This window comes from Neltuma alba, unplaced genomic scaffold (genome assembly GCF_004799145.2).
Source record: "Neltuma alba isolate B1F8T4 unplaced genomic scaffold, ASM479914v2 tig00010618_pilon, whole genome shotgun sequence".
Classification (NCBI taxonomy): Eukaryota; Viridiplantae; Streptophyta; class Magnoliopsida; order Fabales; family Fabaceae; genus Neltuma; species Neltuma alba.
Window position 1 is genome coordinate 9,561 of NW_021635475.1, and position 17,805 is coordinate 27,365.

The 17,805-nt window shown below is 36.0% G+C and overlaps 2 protein-coding genes and 1 long non-coding RNA gene across 5 annotated transcripts; all 3 read right to left on the bottom strand.

Annotated features, from left to right (window-relative positions):
• Window positions 1–1,383: 1,383 nt before the first annotated feature.
• Window positions 1,384–4,365, bottom strand: LOC114757698 (uncharacterized). Of its 3 annotated transcripts, none has more exons than XR_003741593.1 (4): window positions 4,030–4,365; window positions 2,589–3,796; window positions 2,291–2,368; window positions 1,384–1,422 (listed from the first exon to the last, which is right to left on the bottom strand). It is a non-coding gene; the product is annotated as an uncharacterized LOC114757698 (long non-coding RNA). The 3 variants fall into 3 exon arrangements; XR_003741594.1 differs by lacking the exon at window positions 1,384–1,422 and having other exon boundaries at window positions 1,864–2,368; window positions 2,589–2,703; window positions 3,174–3,796; XR_003741592.1 differs by lacking the exon at window positions 1,384–1,422 and having other exon boundaries at window positions 1,864–2,368.
• An 88-nt stretch (window positions 4,366–4,453) lies between these two features.
• LOC114757699 (pentatricopeptide repeat-containing protein At1g12775, mitochondrial-like) lies at window positions 4,454–7,913 on the bottom strand. The gene is made up of 3 exons (XM_028946776.1): window positions 7,748–7,913; window positions 7,498–7,600; window positions 4,454–5,696 (listed from the first exon to the last, which is right to left on the bottom strand). The coding sequence occupies exons 1-3, from the start codon at window positions 7,911–7,913 to the stop codon at window positions 4,454–4,456; spliced, it is 1,512 nt and encodes a 503-aa protein (XP_028802609.1).
• Window positions 7,914–8,086: 173 nt separating this feature from the next.
• Window positions 8,087–9,112, bottom strand: LOC114757701 (nonsense-mediated mRNA decay protein 2-like). The gene is made up of 5 exons (XM_028946777.1): window positions 8,801–9,112; window positions 8,603–8,706; window positions 8,390–8,459; window positions 8,187–8,281; window positions 8,087–8,093 (listed from the first exon to the last, which is right to left on the bottom strand). The coding sequence occupies exons 1-5, from the start codon at window positions 9,110–9,112 to the stop codon at window positions 8,087–8,089; spliced, it is 588 nt and encodes a 195-aa protein (XP_028802610.1).
• Window positions 9,113–17,805: the final 8,693 nt, after the last annotated feature.

Here is a 17,805-nt window from a genome sequence, read left to right on the forward strand (position 1 = left end):
TTTCACTGCCTAAGCACCCAATAGTCCTTTCTTTGGCCCGATTAATACAGGAACTTGGTTGATTCAAATCAATATTTCGACATCTAATATAAGATATAAAACAACTTATCTTATTTAATATTTTGAACATTGACAAACCATATTAGGAAAAACTAACTTCTCAGGTCAACCCAACCTTCTTTAACAATTATGTATAATTATAACCTATAATTATAAGTATTATTATTCTGAGGGCTAGAGCTCATGGACATGAGAAAAAACCCGGCGGCCCTTAAATGTGAATTGGGCTCAAAAATGTGAATTCAGGGTTGAAATCAATTATCATTACAGTCGACACAAGATTATAAGTTTAGAATCTTATTAGCAGACGGTCTATAAATAATTTTGTAAACATTTTCTGAACATGAATACATACTTTGGTCTTAATGAGGTCCTAAGACCCAACTCGCCTAGGTTTTTTTTTTTTTTAAAAAAATCATTTACCATTACTCATTATGTAATACTATCTCTAATTCTTAATATAAGATCTTGTTTGATTTTTATTTTAATTTTAAATATAAGACCCAATCCACTTTGTCTCTCATATTTATTTATTTTTTTTCAAAATAATTTTTCTGATAATAATAGTTTTAACCAATAAACCTGATTAGCAGCAAATAATAAATTACTAGATTTTTTTTTTTCGAATACAGAAGAGGGCTAAGGCCCTAAAACAGCAAATAAACTGACAGTGGTGGAATCTAATCCCAAGCAATCATTAGCAACCCCTTAAGAACAGCCCATTGCTCTGCTTCAAACGCACTACAAATGCCGAGGCTATGAGAAAATCCCACAACCAGCTCGGTTTCTAGAAGAAGACATCACTCACATCTGATATATTACTCAAAACTGGAAAAAGTTTTGATTCCTCTTTTTCCTCCTCAGCCTACGGGGTATTAGCGGCACTTCTCAACTATTGTTCCCTCCTAAGGGCAGGTTTTTACACGTTACTCATTTGTCCGCCACTCTTCCTTTTGGTGGGGAGTTAAGACAATTTAACAAAGTCAATTTTCTGCAAATGAACACAACTTTTTCCAGTTTTGAGTAATATATCACATGTGAGCCTCTCATCGGGCAGATTCTTACTTTTCCTCCTCAGCCTACGGGATATTAGCAACAGTTCTCAGCTATTGTTCCCGCCTAAGGGCAGGTTTTTACACGTTACTCATTCGTCTGCCACTCTTCGTTTTGATGGGGAGTTAAGACAATTTAACAAAGTCAATTTTCTGCAAACGAACAAGACTTTTTTCAGTTTCGAGTAATAGAAAAAGAGCCATCTGCAGTAGCACTCCAAGAAAGAGCATCCTCACCCGCTTCAAGCATTGGAGGTAGCATGGAAATAAGTGTTGGTAAAATTTCACTGGGAATGATAGGAGCTAGGCACTGGAAGTCCCAAGCACCAAAATTAGTCGAGTCAGCAACTTTATTTTGCTCTTCTTCCAAAGTCAGAGGTCTTTTACACACGGATTTTAAAGACTTATCAGGAAGAAGCCATTGAACAGTGAGGAAATGAACTGATTTCCCATTTCTAATTGTCCATTTCATTCAATAACTAACTAACAATATAAGTTCTACCCAATTCGGTTGAGAAACAAAAGCGTAAAAAGATAGTGCTTACAAAAATCTCAGAAAGTGTTTGCTTAATAGTTATCAATTATCATAATTGTTATTCATTTGTTCAATATTTATCAACCATCAATTGTGCTTCATAAAATTATCAGTTCACCCTTGTGCTTTATAAAATTATCGAGTAATTTAGATATTTAAAAGGGAAAAAAAAAGAAAAGAAAAACAAAAGCCGTTGATCATAGTGAAAGGGACTTTAGCTGTTTAAGCACGAGTTCTTGAGTTCGAGTCCGAGTCTATGTGAAGGCAAAAAAGGTCTTTGGAAAAGTTACCCAAATTGGGCCTAACTTTGCTCGAATCTAACCTAAGCAAATACCCATATAAAAGGAAAAACACAAGAAGGATGCCAAAGGTGTTATTTAGGATAGTCAAGCATATGATCCTTAAACTTATAAAGATAAGTAAAGCCCATACAGCTAATTAATTATCTCTATAGAGTTGTAATTCATAAAGTATAATAGCATTATATAATATATATGATCAACATAAGGCTTACTGATATTGGAGTTATGAATTATCAATTATGCCGCTATAAGTTTGACAAATTTTTTTAAAGGCATGCTCCTTTAAGTTACTAGAGTGCTTTAGGCTTGTTACTACCAAAACCATCAATACTAAAGCTTACCTGAAGTTACAGCTTTTGTTTCTTAATGACCACTCATCTTCTTAGAACTGTCACTTCATGCTCATGGATTAGATGCTTCTACCAAAAACAAACAGTTAAGAAGAAGATAAGAAAGAGGAAGCCACAGCTAAACCCAAAGAAAAATAAATCCTTGAACCAACCCAACGATATGCTCATCCAAAAGGTCCAAGGTATCAAATAGCATATGAATGTAATTTATAAAGGCCTAATTTTTTTTCACAGTTTAACATGCAAGTCACATATAAAAATTGAATCAAAGCCATTACAGTTGTCATACCTTGATTTTTGTCCTTCATACATTTCTTCTCTACAATGGCATGTCATCATCAGTGCCAGGAAAATATGAGCAAGGAACTAAAGGAAACTCCAATCAGAAAGCATAATGGCATCCCCTAATGCACAAATTTTGACTAGTTATCTTAATTTCAAGGAGTACATGTAGAAATTTCTCCTTTCATATAGGAGGAAAGAAGCAAAAGACTGATGATATATTAAGTATGAACTAATGGAAAATGAAGAACATTCGAAAATTTTTATGGCAAAATACAACACCCTGATTAAAACTAAACATGTAGCCCAGAGAATCAGAACTACAATACAACCAACCAACCAAACACCTCTACAAGATCTTTAACACTAAACCCTTTTACCATTTATGAACAAGATCCATATAAATAACAGATATTCTTTATTATGTTACAACTTTCACCTGATATTAAGCCACACCCAAGCAGTATAAATTGATAGCGCATATTTACTCCAACAAAAAGCGCAAGAGGTAGCTTAACTTATATTTGTTTCTGACATAGATGGTGTCAAAAAAGACTACATCACAAAAGATTTTTCAGACGTTGATCCTCACCAATATCTATTGCACAAAAGAAGTTTGAATTCATACTGCGCATCTGCACCCAAAAATCAGGAAGAAGCTTGGCATCCCCTGACTCCAGGCCCCAGTTCACACCAACCACGGTTTTGTATTCAGCGAACTGTCTAGCCATTGCAGCAAAAATTTTTCTTGTTTGCTCACCGACAGCTTAAGCTGGTAAAAGCTCATGATTACATTCCTTCACAAAACTATGCATTACCCATTTTCCATCAAGCCTTCTTTTTACATGCTTGCTTGCTTTACAATCAGTCTTAGAACAAGACCTTTGACCAGTTGAATTTTCAGCATCTTGCTTGTTCTGTCAGGCATGTGGTCGACTGAATGATTTGCCATGCTCTCTTTCTGTTCCATACCTGGAACAAGCAAATTTTGCATTTATAAATTCTCGTGCTTAAGTAGGCCTCTTAAATAGTGATGAACCTGAAAAATTCTAGGGTGCATAGAGCTTTTTGGATGCGCTTGCAAAAATGATGAAACTAAGCAACCAAAGGTGAGAGAGGAGAGGAATTACAAGAGTGAGGTATGTCTAGTGCTCTGATCTGATGGAATTACTATAGGGAGAAGAGGAATTCTAGGCGTCATTTTGGTGATAGATGCTAGTGTGTGTGAGCATGTTCCATCAAGCTCATGTAAAGACATAAAAACAAAAGAAACCACCAGTTACAACAAAAGTAATAAATAAATAAGTAAACATATGACTTGAAAAAAAAAAAATATATATCTTCAATCCAAACATCACTACAGCCAAACTTTTTCCCCTAAAAAAACACATTGGCCAACCTTTTCTATCATGACCAGCAGTAACACAATATGGAGTACAGTGACAAACCTTCTTTTATCATTTCAAGAGACCTTGCTGAATAATTTGTCGACAAGATTCTTTGCCTCATCATTCTCACCTTTTTCCAAAAGAGGTATAATAAGTGTTTCAAAAGTTATAGCATCAGGTAAGCATCCATTCTCTTTCATTTTATAGAGCAAGGCCTTTGCCTCATCATATAAACCCTCTTTACAAAGTCCTTTGATCATAGCAGTATATGCTTGGACATTCAAAGGATAACCATTACCCAAAAGAAGCTGAAAAATCTGTTGCGCATCACTTAATCTCTTACCCTCACACAAACCATCAATAAGTATGGTATATGTGGAAGTATCAGGCCGAATTCCTTGGTTGACAATTTGCTTAAATAATGCAATTGCTTGGTCAAGATGTTGGCTTTTGCGCAATCCATCTAATAAAATATTGTAAAATATTATATCAGGCGTATGGCCACTAACATGCATCTCATAAATAAGATCTTGCACATCACAGATTTTGCTGACTTGAAAAAACCGTCGATAAGGGAACTATAGATGATAGTATTGGGAGTCAAGCTTTTATGACGCATTTCTTTAAAGAGATTCACGGCATCATCCACCATCTTGATTTTACAAAGTCCATTAATCATAATGCTATAACTAATAGTATCAGGAGCCAAACCACTATTAACCATCTTCTTGAGTAATTCTCTTGACTCACCAACATTATTGATCAAACAGTAACCATCCATTAAAGAGTTGTAAGTAACATGATTAGGCATTGTACCATACTTCATCATCATAGCAACAAAAGCTTCAGCTTTAGTCATACTTCCTTCCTTACCAAATGCATCGACCAATATGCTAAAAGTATACACATTAGGGTTGGTGCCCTTACGTATCATTTCATTGAACAGTTTTGTAGCTTCTGCCTTTTTACCCATGACACAAAAACCATATATCAAAGAGCTGTAGGTTACAACATTAGGAGATATTCCGTGATCAATAATTTCATGAAATAAATCACAAGCTTCAGTTATGAGTCTTTCCCTGCAAAGGCCATCAATAATCGTACTATACATAACTAAGTTAGGCTTAACTGGCCCTCTCGCCATTTTTATGAGGAATTTAATGGCAGCTCTTGTTTTTCCAGTCTTACATAGTCCATTGATCAGTGTGCCATAGCTAATTGCATTTAACTGAAATCCTTTTGCTATCAGATCGTCATGAAAATCCAAGGCCTTTCCAACGTCATTATTGATGCAAAGGCCCTTCATCAGTGTGGTCAAAGAAACCGTATCTGGCTGACAGCCCATCTTAAGAATCTTGCCTAAGGCAGAGAAAGCAGAAGCCATTTGACCCAAATGGCAGTAACTATTAATCAAGATGTTCAGCGTTACCAGAGATGGCGTGAATCCCTTAGATTCCGCTTGTGCAAAAAGGGAGATAACGGTTCGATGATGTTTCAACTTTGCAAGAGCTCCTAGGATCTTATTAATTTGTATTATCGAGGGTTGGGGGCGCACATGAAGCAAGAGATTAAAAGAAGAGACGGCCTCTTCAATATTATGAGCATTTGTCGAATTGGAATGGAAACAGAAATAGAGAGTCGAGACATGTGAGGGAGGAAGAAGGAAGGGAGACGTAGAAGCTGCAGAAAACAGAGGAAATCGGGAGAAGAAATACCGCGAAGGAGCTCTGCAAAATGACATATTCAGTTGCATTCAGAAATTCAGATTCTTCAACAGAGTCTTCCACTAAGAATTGGGCGGTCGACGAGGAGGGGGAAGCCTATTCCTTTTATTTATTTATTACAGTATAAGTTATTTTCTTACCTCAATTTATTGCAGCTTAATTTGAAGAATGTTCTCATTTGGTTTCAATTTTTTCTGCCATCGATAATTTGGTTTCAATTTTAATCGCATTCATATATGAAAATTATTATTATTATTTATTTACGTATCACTTTTAAAATATTCAAGTAAAACGAGGCATTTTATTATTTATATCTCACTCCAAAAAAATTATTATTTGCATCATTTTTATTTCATTCAAAAAGAAAAATGGGGGTGGGGTTTATTGAGATGGATGTCTCTATTTTTTACTTTTAGCCACGAGATATATTTGTCTATTTTAACATTAAAATTTCAATCAAAAGTAAGATTATATAAGTTAAATAAATTATTTAATTATAACTTATATTATATGATCTATCTAAAATATTTGAGTGTATAATTAGATTATATATTTATGATATATTAGTTTATGATTTAAGAAAATTAGTTTGGAAAAAAAATAAATATAAGTAAATAATTTTTTTAATTTATTTAATCTTTCTAAATTAGTTAACTAGATTTTATATTAAAGATTCAAGGTAATATAATTGATAGTTTACTTTAGCAATAGTCAAGTATAAATAACAAAACTCTTAAGAACAAGAAAATTATTAGACATAGGTAACTTATTTAAACACTTGTATCAACCTCATTTTTTTTTTCAACACAATATTATGGGACCGGAAAAATACAAAAGCAATACATTATTACAAAATAGTAATGAGATCTTTTTTTTTTTTTTTACATTATTCTGTTGGGAAAATGACATATAAAGAAACCTAAAAATGTGAAATGCCAAAATAAGAAGCTTAGAAAATGTATTGACAAATTGGGAAGTGTTGCCTGATGGGAGACGATACAAATGTTGATCAATTACCAAAAAGCCCTTGTACGACCCAAAAAAGCAACATTTTTGGTGGAGCTATAAAAAGTGTGGCGGGAGCTAGAGGAAAAAGTTGGAAGGGACCATGAACGTAGGAGCATGAACATGTGAAGCAAGAGTTGAATGAAGTAAGCAAGTGATGTTAGTATTCAGTGACTATATTCTTCTTCTCTTTCTTTTCTACATCTCCTTTATGCATTGGTTCATGTTCTTGTTCCCTTTGGATGGGAATGTTGTCGATGTGGGGCTGGTTTTGAGGTGGAGAGGGTGGCGAAGCAAGGAGATGGTGTGGGTATATAGAACCTGTGGGGAAGGACTGTGATCAAAGGGTGAATGCATGGGGGAAGCAAAAACACTAAGGGAGAGGGGTTTGATGGTGTTACAAATGGGTCAGAGTTATTAGTATTAGATAAAGGCACAATGTTGAAGGGGGATTCGAATAATAGAATGGATTGATTTTGAGAAAATGAAGCATGACTGTGGACAGGAAAGAAATGAGTGTTTTATTGCCAATTTTAGGCATAAATGTGTCAAACCCTAATCTGGTCGTGTAAGTTAATGATGATGGTATTATATTGGTGAAATTGAAGTGATAAGCTAAATGTTAAGCCAGTAACTTTTTCTTTGTGTAGTTAAGGGTCACACTAGGTTCTCATCTTCTCAACCACATTATGTAGTGCACCCCACAATCCCTCTTGTGGACACAACAATATCAACACAGTTAGTTAAAACCTCTGGCATGTTCATTTATCACACAGAATTCGAAATTAACAAGACTGACAGGTTATTCTGCTGGGAAACTTTTACAAATATCATTTTAGACATTGGCTTTTTCCAACCAGTCCTAGCTTGACCAAGTCCAATATAATATTGAACCTCTTCCTCTGCAAAAAGATTTAGGTGTGGTTCACCATGTTTCAGGACCAACATAGAAAGTTGAATGATTTTACAAGTTCAAAAACTAGGGTAAACATAATGAGTTTTTCTTACACATTCATCTACAGCCATTTCCACTGGTCATTGATGACAACCTTCTTCTAATGATTCCCTCAGGCTCTCTCTCATGCTGCGTCTCAAACACGTGACCTTGCGGTTGAGACCATTCCTCCATGCCAACAGGCCACGAGAGACGCAAGCGATGACAACCTTTTTCTTCTTCTTCTTCTTTCTATCCTTAGCTCCGAAATGGTCACTCATGGAGTCTAATATGTGGAAATCCAATGTGCTGGGCTGGATGGCAATGCAAAACTAGTGTTGGCCAATAAGAGCAGGACCAATTATGAATTCACATTCACCTAAGTTATAGCCAACAAACTCATGAAGAAAGAGCTTCCTATATTTTTAAACTTTCTAGGTTGGGTCATGTGCCATCATATTCTGCATGACATAAAATTGTTAATCCATTAATAGAGAACAAGTCATTTCCAATTCCATTGTTGTCATTGATATTTGAATATGGAATTAAGTAACCTCATCATGAAATCCACATTGAAGATGTGCCTCTTCCCTGGCCACAGCTTTGTCTTCATGTCCTCCATCACTGCCTTGCACACCAAATTAAGCACCTACATTGCACAGTGAAAGCATCATTCTTACACAATAATCTTACCAAACATTATCAAACATAAGCATGGGTGCAGAGACAGGGCATTTAAAAATGCCCTGTTATTTACTCTGTTCACTCTACTCAGGAAAAACAGTTGTTGTCGGTCTATATCTTCATCAAACATTTTAATGACAGTCCTGCAAATATTGTCACATGTTAGTAACAGAAAGTATGGTGTTAAGGACATCATCATTTGTCATCCCCATATAGTTTATTGTCATTTTCAATTTGATTGTTGTCATTATCAGTACACACCATGTCATTTAAAACTCAGGCTAACCAGAATATACCTACTTTTTCCTCCTCCTCATTCTTGGGTCTATAGGATATTAAAGTGAAAAAAATGTCCCTTTCCTCCTTTGGCTTCTTCATCCTTGAAGCTGCCTGGAACTCCATCCACAAAGATTTAATTGTTGAACTCTTTGCCCTTGTTGACCTCCTCAGTTCAGTGGATTTTCTAGGTCTTGCTTCCTCCCACTGTCACTCTGCTCTCCCATTCTCGATCCAACAGCAAAGGAAGATTGGTAGGGGTTGCAATTTTTACATGTGTGTCTTCCTCACCCTTATCATCTGAATCCTCAACCTCCTTATCATCATCTTCCGCCTTTTCAACCACATAACCATGACTTACTTCCATGTCATCATGGTCATCTTTCTCCTCATCAACCACATAATCATGACTTTCTTTCCTGTCATCATGGTCATCTTCCTCCTCATCCTCGTCCTCATCGTTGTCATCATCACCTCTACGACCATCACGGTCATCCTCATCTTCCACTTCCTCAACCATGTAAGCATGACCTCCTTCCCTATCATGAAAGTCATGTTTTCTTTATCCTCATCGTTCTTTCATCTCCTTTGCTGCCATCATTCTTGTAACATCCTAAATATTAAAAATATATATTAATTAAATAATATAAAATAATATTTTATTATAAATAATAATGCTTTATTATTTATAAAAAAAAAATCAAAGCATTCAGCTTTTCCACCGAATTTGGTGGAAAAGCTGATGCCATTTAGAGGAAGAAGAATTATGGGGGGAAGACCATTGACAGAAGGAAGAAAATGGGAAGAGGCATTTATAAAGGAGAAGAATTTTAGAGAGGTCATTTATTAAAGGTAGAAAATTTGGGGAGGACAGTTGGCAATTTGAAGAAGAAAAGAGAGAGTGATAGCAGGGAATGGAAAGAGAGAGTGAGAGGCGTAGAAGGAGAGATCGAGAGAAAAGAAGAGAACTGTTAGCATTTCGAAGAGCAATACAAGTGTTGGGAGATCATTTAGGTACATAAAAACACTTCTCTCTATTAAATTTTCTTTATGAATATTTCCTATATATTTAGAGCTTTATATTAGTAGTATCATTATAATGTTTGGAGAAAATTTTGTGATTTGGGTATAGAGTAAGTATTGAGTTTCGAAAATATTTGACCGTAGAAATTTAAAGATTTATTATTAAGAAATTTTAACCAGTTTAGATTTGTCCATTTATTACCTATGGTATTTAAAATCAAATTTATGTTGTTGAAAAATCTGTCATTTGATATATATATCAAATTTATACCGATTAAAACTAAGTTAAATAATTTATTTGGGTTGTTTGATATATTATTGAAATTTTAATTGGTTTATATTTTTTATTGATTGTTTTGAGAATTTTAAACTAAGATTTTAGTTGGAAAATGTATTATTCAAGATATATAGAATGTTTTTACAGATTAATTTAAGTTAAATAACTTATTTGGGTTACTTAATATATTATTGATATTTTAATCCATTTAAAATGTAAAATAGGTTAAGACTACATTATTAGAAAAAATTTGAAACTGGAAACTTAAGTTATAAATTGAGATGCTTATAATATTAGATAAAAACAATATTTTATAAATATTTATAATTTAAATGAGTTATTTGGGTAGAAAAAAATTGTTATTTGAAGTAAAAAATTTTGGATAGTAAATATATGTATAAATATTAATAATAATAAATTCTATGTAATTTAAGTTAATTATTTGTATGTATATTAATTGTATCTATATTATTTGTAGATTATCTTGTACTTCGGAGTTTGTAATTTGTGCTCTTATTTCTCAAGCTGTGAGGTTAAGCTTGGAGTAAAGGTAACCAGGGTTAATTTATTTTATATACACGTTTTGGATTGTAAGGTATTTATTATGTTTTTATTTTCTTAAGTTAATTTGTAAAAGTATGCCTGTGAATAAAATATATATTTTATTATATAACAAATTTTGGTGAAGTGGGAAGTATGTTGATTTAATTATGTTTGAGTTGTGTTTTATTGGAAATTATGTTTTCTTGTATTATTGAATTTAATATACTAATATTATGTTATTAAATGAAATGAAAATGTGTTATACTTTGTTTGAAATTATATCATCTTACTTTGAAAATTATGATATTTTGATATATTGTGACTATGCATGGGGTTCATATGTGAGATGGATTTTGTTATATGGAGGATAATCATTCTTGAGCCCGCACGGCATGCCTACACTACGAATCCCAGTATTTGGCCTTTTTGTTAGACCCTGTAGTTCTTCCTTTTTTTTAGCCCAGAATTGAGAACGAACTCTTGGGTAGACACCTCTTATACCATAGTCCATTCTTGGGCAGTGTAGGTACAAGAGGGGACCCGTTACTTGATGTGAGTAAGGTGACCTTTGGCCGGGTTACTCAGCACAGAAAGCCCGGCCCTGTCAAAGAGTCATAAGGAGGAGCAAGGTGATGAGAGAGCATATTTTATTGTGTTGTTGCATATATGTACTTTTATATGAATTGTGTTGTGGATGGTGAGATATACTCCTTTTATGTGATTGTATCTATTAAAGTATCATTTATTTCTTAAACTATATTTAAGCACTACTTCACCAACTTGCCATCCTACTTGTATATGTCATAAATTAATACTTGGTTACTGGACTTGACGTCTCACCCCGCTATTCCTCAATGCTTTTTAGGAGAGCCATATAGTTTGGCTTGGCGTGAAGGAAAGCAACCAGAGGCATAGGCGAGCATAGCCTAGTAGTCCTCTTTTGGTTTAGGCATGTAATGTTATATATATTGCCATCTTAGGCCCACGACTGTGTTGACATATACTTTCTTTTGTTTGGATGACTGTATTTGATGGAATACTGTTAAAATGGTGAAGGCCATAAGACTCTACTGTATGTGATACTCTTATGTGTATGACTTGTGGGTTGGGTTGAGCACCCTATGTTTCTTGTGTCCTAAGTTTTGTGGGATGAATGTTATGTTGGGCTTGTGGGCGGTTACTGTGCCATGAGTCCTTGTCTTACATTTTGTTAAACCCATGGTGTTTTATGTATCCTGAGCCACTTGGGATGTTTCGGAATAAGCCAAATTCTTTATAACCATGGTAGTATTTTAACGCTCTAACTCAATTCTTTTTCTGCCATAGTTATCATTTTAAAATGGTTTTTATAATTATGTATAAGAAGAGGCCTTTTCAACTCTCATCAAGTTCCTCATCTCCACTTCCCGCTGTAACCTCTCTTTTCTCTCTTAACCTCTCTTCAACTCCCCTACTCGGTCAACGTTCTCAACTTCTTTACACTACTACAAAAAAAAATCATTTCGTCTGAAATTGAAAAAAGACGCATACGGGTGTCTATAATCATCAGTTGGGATAAAACAGACGAATATGGGCCTACTTATTCGTCTGGTCCACTCACCAGACGAATAAATCGGCCCATATTCGTCTGGTCAACCTGACCAGACGAATACGTAGGCCCATATTCGCCTGGTCATGTTGACCACGATTGGCCCTTTTTTTTTCCTTTTTTTTTTCCTTTACACGCCCACACTCCCCACAAAACACCCTTCACCCTCATCTTATCTATCAGCTTCATTCTCTTCGGTCTCCCCACCCACGACGCCACCCTTGTCTCCAAAACAGCCACTCTCTCCCCTCCCCCCATATCGCCGTCCCCATCCTCGGACCCCCCTGTCCCCCATACGCCTTCAAGTGGCCCTCCCCCCCTGCGTCCCCACTCCCCCCCACCCCACCCCTGTTCCCCCGACCCCACCCCCCCCGGGGTCCCCCTCCTACCCTACCCCCACATCCTCCTCGCCCCCCACCCCATGGATGCCGCCACCCCCCGACCCTACCCACCCCACCCGTGGACGCCCCCGTCACCCGACCCCACCCCCCCAGCCCCCCCAACCAAACCCTACTCCCCTATCCCACACTCGCCCCCGCCTCGCCCCCCCCCCCCCCAACGACCCCCTTCCAACCCACCGACGTCCAACTCCCTTAATCCCACCCAAAGTATTTTTTTTTCACTCACATTTTTTTTTGGTGTTTGCAGCTCACTTGTTGGTAGTCTGCAGCTCTCTTCATTTTGCATTCTTCACTTCATAAGTAAGTATGATATCTTTTTAAAGATTAATTGATCATATATGTTGCTTATTGTTGTTTGATGAACTGTTGGAATTAGGAGTCTAGCTTGTGATTGTATTGTAATTTAGATTTTTAAGTAACTTGTGGGTAAGGCAGATGCATGTATAATCAATAGAATGGAATTGATGAGTTTTTGATTTTCTATTATTTAGATTTATTTTTTCATGATATCTATGAGTTATAAAGAATAATGAGTGGTTTTAAATATTTTCTTGTAGTAGTTATAGTGTTTGATGAAATGGCTATCTATATGAATTATATGAATTTTTTATTTTGTAAATTTTTTTAAATGCTTAATTTAGAATGATTAAATTGTTGAAATTAGTTGAGCTGCTTAAATTTTCTTGGAATTGAGCTGGATGAAATTAAAGTAATGTTGATTTCGGTCTTAATTAATTAATATTTTTTTACAATTACTTATATATTAACAGAATGGATCGTAGTTGGATGAGTGCTTTGAGAACATCTAAGGAGTATGAGGACGGGGTAGAAGAATTTATTGAATTTACTAAAAAGAATGCTTATGACAAAAGTGGAAAGTATTTTTGCCCCTGTGTTAATTGTTTAAATGGGAGACGTTTGACTATTGATGGTTTAAGGGATCACTTATTTTGTGAGGGGATAAATCTTCGATATACAAGATGGATATGGCATGGCGAAAGAGGAACAAGGCCATTGGTTGACGAAGAGGAAGTGATGGGTGGATTCAATGATAGAATGCATGATATGATTCATGATGTTGGGCTGGGATTCTCTGCACAATCGCATATAAATGATAGCTTGCAAAGTGATGCAGAAATAGCTTTATACCCTGGGTGTTCTACGTATACACGGTTGACAGCTGTATTGAAGTTATTCAATTTGAAGGCAACTAATGGATGGACAGATAAAAGTTTTACGGAATTACTTCAATTGTTGGGTGATATGCTTCCGGCTGATAATGTTCTTCCAAATAGTGTTTATGAGGCAAAGAAAATCTTGTCTCAGATGGGAATGGGCTATGAAAAGATACATGCTTGTCCTAATGATTGCATATTATACAGGAAGAGTATGCTGATCTTAATGAGTGTCCAAAATGCGGATCTTCACGATATAAAGTGAAAAAACAAAAGATAGTAGTGATGATGGCGATGCTAATGAGACAACTAAAGGGCAACCTTTGAAGGTACTATGGTATCTTCCGATAATACCACGATTCAAAGGGTTGTTTGCTAATGCAACAGAGGCAAAAAAGATGACATGGCACGTTGATGAGAAAATATCAGATGGAAAATATCTTCGGCACCCTGCTGATTCTCCCCAATGGAAGAAAATAGATGAAATGTATCCAGAATTTGGTAGTGAGCCAAGAAATCTTCGTCTTGGGCTTTGTACGGATGGAATTAATCCTTACGGTACTCTCAACAGTACACATAGTGCATGGCCAGTTTTGCTTGTGATTTACAACTTACCTCCCTGGTTATGCATGAGGCGCAAGTATATGATGTTGTCTATGATGATATCGGGACCAAAACAGCCGGGAACAATATCGACGTCTACTTGGCACCTTTGATTAACGACTTGAAGAAATTGTGGGAGGAAGGCGTAGATGTGTTCGATGCACATAAACAAGAGTCCTTTAAGCTGCATGCAATTATCTTCACGACGATAAATGATTTTCCTGCCTATGGAAACTTGTCAGGATACAGTGTAAAGGGACATAAAGCATGTCCTATATGTGAAGCAGACACACACTACCACCAACTTAAGCATGGAAGGAAAACAGTTTATCTGGGTCATAAGAGGTTTCTTGATCGATTCCACCCATACCGTAGATTGAAAAAGGTTTTTAATGGTACACCAGAACATGGATTGGCTCCGAAGCCATTAACTGAGAGGAAGTTTATCGTAAAGTGGAAAGAATTGATGTCGTGTTTGGTAAGAATAAAAAGATTGTAGGTGAGAAGAACATTTGGAAAAAAAAATCCATATTCTTTGATCTCCCATATTGGTGTAATCTTGATGTTAGACATAGTCTTGATATGATGCATGTGGAGAAAAACGTTTGTGATAGCCTTATTGGTACTCTTTTGCACATACCAGGAAAAACTAAGGATGAATCAATGCGAGACTAGACTTGGCTGAAATGGGAATAAGAGAACGGTTACATCCGCAACTAAAAGAGGGTGGTAAGAGGGTTTATTTGGAGCCAGCGGCGTACACATTGTCAAAAGCAGAGAAAACTAGCTTGTGCCGATGTTTGCATAACGTTAAGGTGCCACAGGGTTATTCTTCTAATATGAAAAAGCTTGTCTCGATGGACGATTTAAAGTTAGTCGGGATGAAATCTCATGATTATCATGTATTGATGCAGCAACTATTACCAGTGGCTATTCGAGGTATTATGAAAGATCATGTGAGAAACACGATAACTAAACTGTGTCTTTTTTTCAATGCTATCTGCACAAAGTTATTGACACTGAAAAGTTAGATGAATTGGAAAAAGAGGGGTATGTTATTCTGTGTCAACTAGAAATGTATTTTCCTCCAGCATTTTTTGATATCATGGTACATTTGATAGTGCATTTAGTAAGAGAGGTAAGGCTTTGTGGCCCTGTATATCTAAGATGGATGTATCCATTTGAGAGATTCATGAAAGTCTTAAAGGGTTATTCTAAGAATCCTTATCGACCTGAGGCATCAATTGTTGAAAGATATGTAGCTGAAGAGGCCATAGACTTTTGCAAAGGATATCTATCTGGAGTGGAAGCACAAGCTCGACATGACGATGGGATAGGTAAGGGAACTCGAGGGCTTAAAGTGAAGAGTATTGTCCGTGAAGAACTGTTCCAAGCGCACTTATAGATTTTAAATAATATGAAAGAAGTTCAACCGTACTTAGATAACCATAAGCAGATTTTAAAGGACAAGTATCCAAAGAAAAGCGATAGACAGATAGCTAATGAGCATAACAAGACATTTATTGCATGGTTCAAGGAACAGGTTTGGAGGGAGACAAATGTTTCTGACACAATAAAATGGCTAGCTTGGGGGCCTCGATTTGATGTCACCACTTGGAGTGGATATGATATAAATGGGTATTTCTTCTATACAAAAGCTCAAGATGAGAAAAGTACTGTGCAGAATAGTGGGGTAATGGTAGTTGCTGAAGCAATGCATTTCTCTAGCGCCAAAGATAAAAACCCTAAATTGGCATCCATGGCCTATTATGGTATTATTGAGGAGATATGGGACGTAAGTTACACAAATTTCAAAGTTCCTATCTTCAAGTGTAAGTGGGTTAACAATAATGGTGTTCAAGTAGATCAAAAATTTGGATTTACGTTAATTGATCTTCATAGGATTGGTTATACAGATGAACCATTCATTTTAGCAAGTCAAGCAAAACAGTTATTTTATGTCACCGATCCTGCAAATACCAAATTGTCATTTGTGCTTCAAGGTAAAAAACAAAAGGACAGTGATCCAACCTTTAGTATTGATGAGACATCACCTTTCACTACAAATCCACCTCTATCGAATGAAGTAGAATTGGTAGATGACGATGAATATGCTGTTAGGAATGATCACTGTGAAGGAATATGGAAAATGCATAATGTAAGACCTAAACGAAAAGTTATGCACTATATTAGAATTTTGTGTTTCTTATTTGTTAATTTTTTATTGATTTCATTACAGTTGACTCACTTGGTTCACTCTGGTTTACTAACAGGACATGGAGGATGATGATAGAATATGGACAATTTTGATGAAGATCAAGGGCACGATGAACCTTATAGAAAAAGGGGTAGAGGCACCACGAGAATGCCAAAGCTAGCAGTACGTCACAGGAAAATTCAGAGGAAGCATGTGGATTTTGATGATAATATGAATCCAGTTGGTCCAGAAGCAGATAGGTTCATAAGCTATGTAGGCCTTTTGGTCGAAGCAAAGTGAGCATTCTGTATTCTAGCTGGAAAGAAGTACCCCCTAAAAAAAGGATGCGATTTGGCAAGATATGTTGGTATGTAACTTCATAAACTTATACTTTTTAATAATATTTCTTACTGTTAAATATTCTAATTTCATTCATTACAATGAACTTCACAGCAAACCTATGATATCCCTCCCACAGAGGAGATGAGAAACGGTGGCTAGACCAAGTACGCGAGCGATGGAAAGATTTTAAGACAATTCTCACTCGTACTTACATTCGAGGGCCTAAACAGGATGAAAATCCATGTGATATTTACTCATTTCTTGATGAAGACACTTGGAGAAAATTTGTGGCTTCACGTCTAGCTCCTGAATTTCAGATAAACTTATTCTACTTAGTGAATATGACCATATAAACTAGTTTATTTCATTGAACTAACTTCATTTTTGTTTCTTTTCTGTAGAAATTAAGTGCTCAAAATAAAGAAAAACAAGCTAAAAATCTGTACTAGCATTACATGTCTCGTGGCGGTTACAGAAAGGCACAACAGGAGATTATGGAAACTGATTTGCAAAAAATGCAAGAAGCTGCAAAGTTAGACCCCAGCATTGTTGTTCAAGCCCCGTCTCCGCCTTCTCGACATAGAATTGGAAGTATGCAAGGATGAAGAAAGGTGAATATATCAATCAGACTGTTGCTGACATTGCTCAAAAAATTGTAAGTACTTGAATTAAAACAATCTAAATTAAATTAGTGTTCACATTCTGTTGACTTATCATTTATTGCTTGTACGTTATAGGATGCACTTGAGGAGCAGAGCAGTCAAGGTTCTTTTACTCCAAGTGGAAAGATGGATATCCTGGCAGCTGCAATTGGGAAGTTAGACCATCCTGGTCGAGTGAGAGGATTATCAAAGACAGTTGGTTTAACCCAATATTTTGGTTCCGGTTCACAAAGCTCTACAAGCAGAAGTGTCCCAAGTGCTGACCTGATGGACAAAATTCGAGCACAAGTTCGTGAAGAGATTATGACAAGTGATGAGGTTCGTCAATTCTTCAAAAATGAGTTTATGTCCGACATTCGGGAGGAGATGAGGTCTTTAGTTTCTAGCATGCAAATTGGGCAA